We start from the raw sequence: 1,714 nt of genomic DNA, 5'->3' as shown, positions 1-1,714 counted from the left end.
CACAGATTCAAAAATTCCAATGAACCCCAAGCACAATAAACATGAATAAACGACAGGCGGGCACATCATGATTAAATTGCTTCAACCCAGCAATCAGTGCCAAAGGAAATATTTTGAAAGAAGCATCCGTAGAAAAAGGATACATCACATACAGAGAAACCAAATGAGAATGACAGCAGGCATCTCACCAGAAACAACACAATTTAGAATACAGTAAAGCAACAGCTTTAAAGTTCTGGAAGAAAATTTAAAAACTGTCAACTTGAGTTTTTATATCCAGAAAAAAATTCTTCAAAAATGAAAGTAAAATAAAGATCTTTTTTTTTTCAGCTAAAAGGTTTCATAACCAGCAGACACACACACACAAATCCTTAAAGGACATCCTTCAAGCAGAAGGAAAATTATACTAGATGGAAGTTGATCTATACAAAGCAAAGACAAATACCAGAAATGGTAGATTTTTCTTTTTTTCTTTTTTTTTTTGAAGTGAACATAAACTCAGGATTTTATTGCCTTCATAATAAAAGATGGCACTTGGAACTGGATCATTTGGCCCTTTCTCTTCTTATCTCCTCCCAGTTCAAAATGCTTGCATCTTTCGGGAGCCAGCATTCTCTTGGATCTGCAGTTGGGCTGAACGCACTCAAGCCCCAGCACAATCTTCTTTGTAGTTTTAGCCTTTTTCCGGAAAATCGGCTTAGTCTGCCCACCATGGCCACTCTGCTTCCTGTCATAACACCGCTTCCCCTGGGCGTACAGAGAGTCCTTGGCCTTCTTGTACTGTGTCACTTTGTGAGGTTGGTGCTTGTCACACTTCTTACAGAATGTCCGGCGGGTTTTCGGGACTTTCACCATGTTTTCGTGAGCGCTATCAGCACAGAAAAGAGATTTTTCCAATCTTTTTCAAAGATAACTGACTGTTTAAAACAAAATAATAAGAATGTAATTTGAAGCTTTTTTTTTTTTTTTTTTTTTGAGTCAGAGTCTCACTCTGTTGCCCAGGCTGGAGTGCGGTGGCACGATCTCCACTCACTGCAACCTCCACCTCCCAGGTTCAGGTGGTTCTCCTGCCTCAGCCTCCCGAGTAGCTGGGATTACAGGCAGGCACCCCCATGGCCAGCTAATTTTTGTATTTTTAGTAGAGACGGGGTTTCACCATGTTGGTCAGGCTGGTCTTGAACTCCTGGCCTCAAGTAATCCGCCCGCCTTGGCCTTCCAAAGTGCTGGTATTACAGGTGTGAGCCACTGCACCTGGTCATAATTTGAAGCTCATAATATGAAGTAAGTAAAATGTATGGCAACAAGAACACAGAGTCTGGGGAGGGGCAGGTAGAAGTACACGGTTGTAAAGGTCTTATGCAATACATAAAGTAGAATACTATTACTTGAAAGTGGAGAGTGATAAGGTAAATACACATATATACTATAAGCCCCGAGTCAACTAGTAAAATAACAAAACGCAAAGGTGTAGCTAAGAAACCATCAAAGAAAATAAAATGGAATCATAAAATATACTGAATATTTTTAAAAGGCAGAAGAGAACAAAGAACAGATGGGGCAAATGGAAAACTAAAACAAGGTGGTATATTTCAATTCAACCATATCAATAATGGTTCATGGTCTAAAAACCCTGATTAAAAGAAAGAAATAGTCAAATTAGATTTTAAGCAAGAAAAGTATGACCTAACTATATGCTGCTTATAAGAAACTTGCT

At 39.0% G+C, this 1,714-nt stretch overlaps 1 protein-coding gene across 1 annotated transcript; it reads right to left on the bottom strand.

The window, feature by feature from the left end:
- Window positions 1–368: 368 nt before the first annotated feature.
- On the bottom strand, window positions 369–1,192 carry LOC106635226 (large ribosomal subunit protein eL42-like). Its single transcript, XM_014346661.4, has one exon. The coding sequence runs from the start codon at window positions 853–855 to the stop codon at window positions 499–501; it is 357 nt and encodes a 118-aa protein (XP_014202147.1). The 5' UTR covers window positions 856–1,192; the 3' UTR covers window positions 369–498.
- Between the last annotated feature and the right edge of the window lie 522 nt (window positions 1,193–1,714).

This window comes from Pan paniscus, chromosome 9 (assembly GCF_029289425.2).
Source record: "Pan paniscus chromosome 9, NHGRI_mPanPan1-v2.0_pri, whole genome shotgun sequence".
Taxonomy (NCBI): domain Eukaryota; kingdom Metazoa; phylum Chordata; class Mammalia; order Primates; family Hominidae; genus Pan; species Pan paniscus.
This window is presented reverse-complemented; position numbering and strand designations above follow the sequence as displayed.

Excerpts from the sequence above, each read along its gene's own strand:
- LOC106635226 (XM_014346661.4), bottom strand. The coding sequence starts at position 855 with ATGGTGAAAGTCCCGAAAACCCGCCGGACATTCTGTAAGAAGTGTGAC.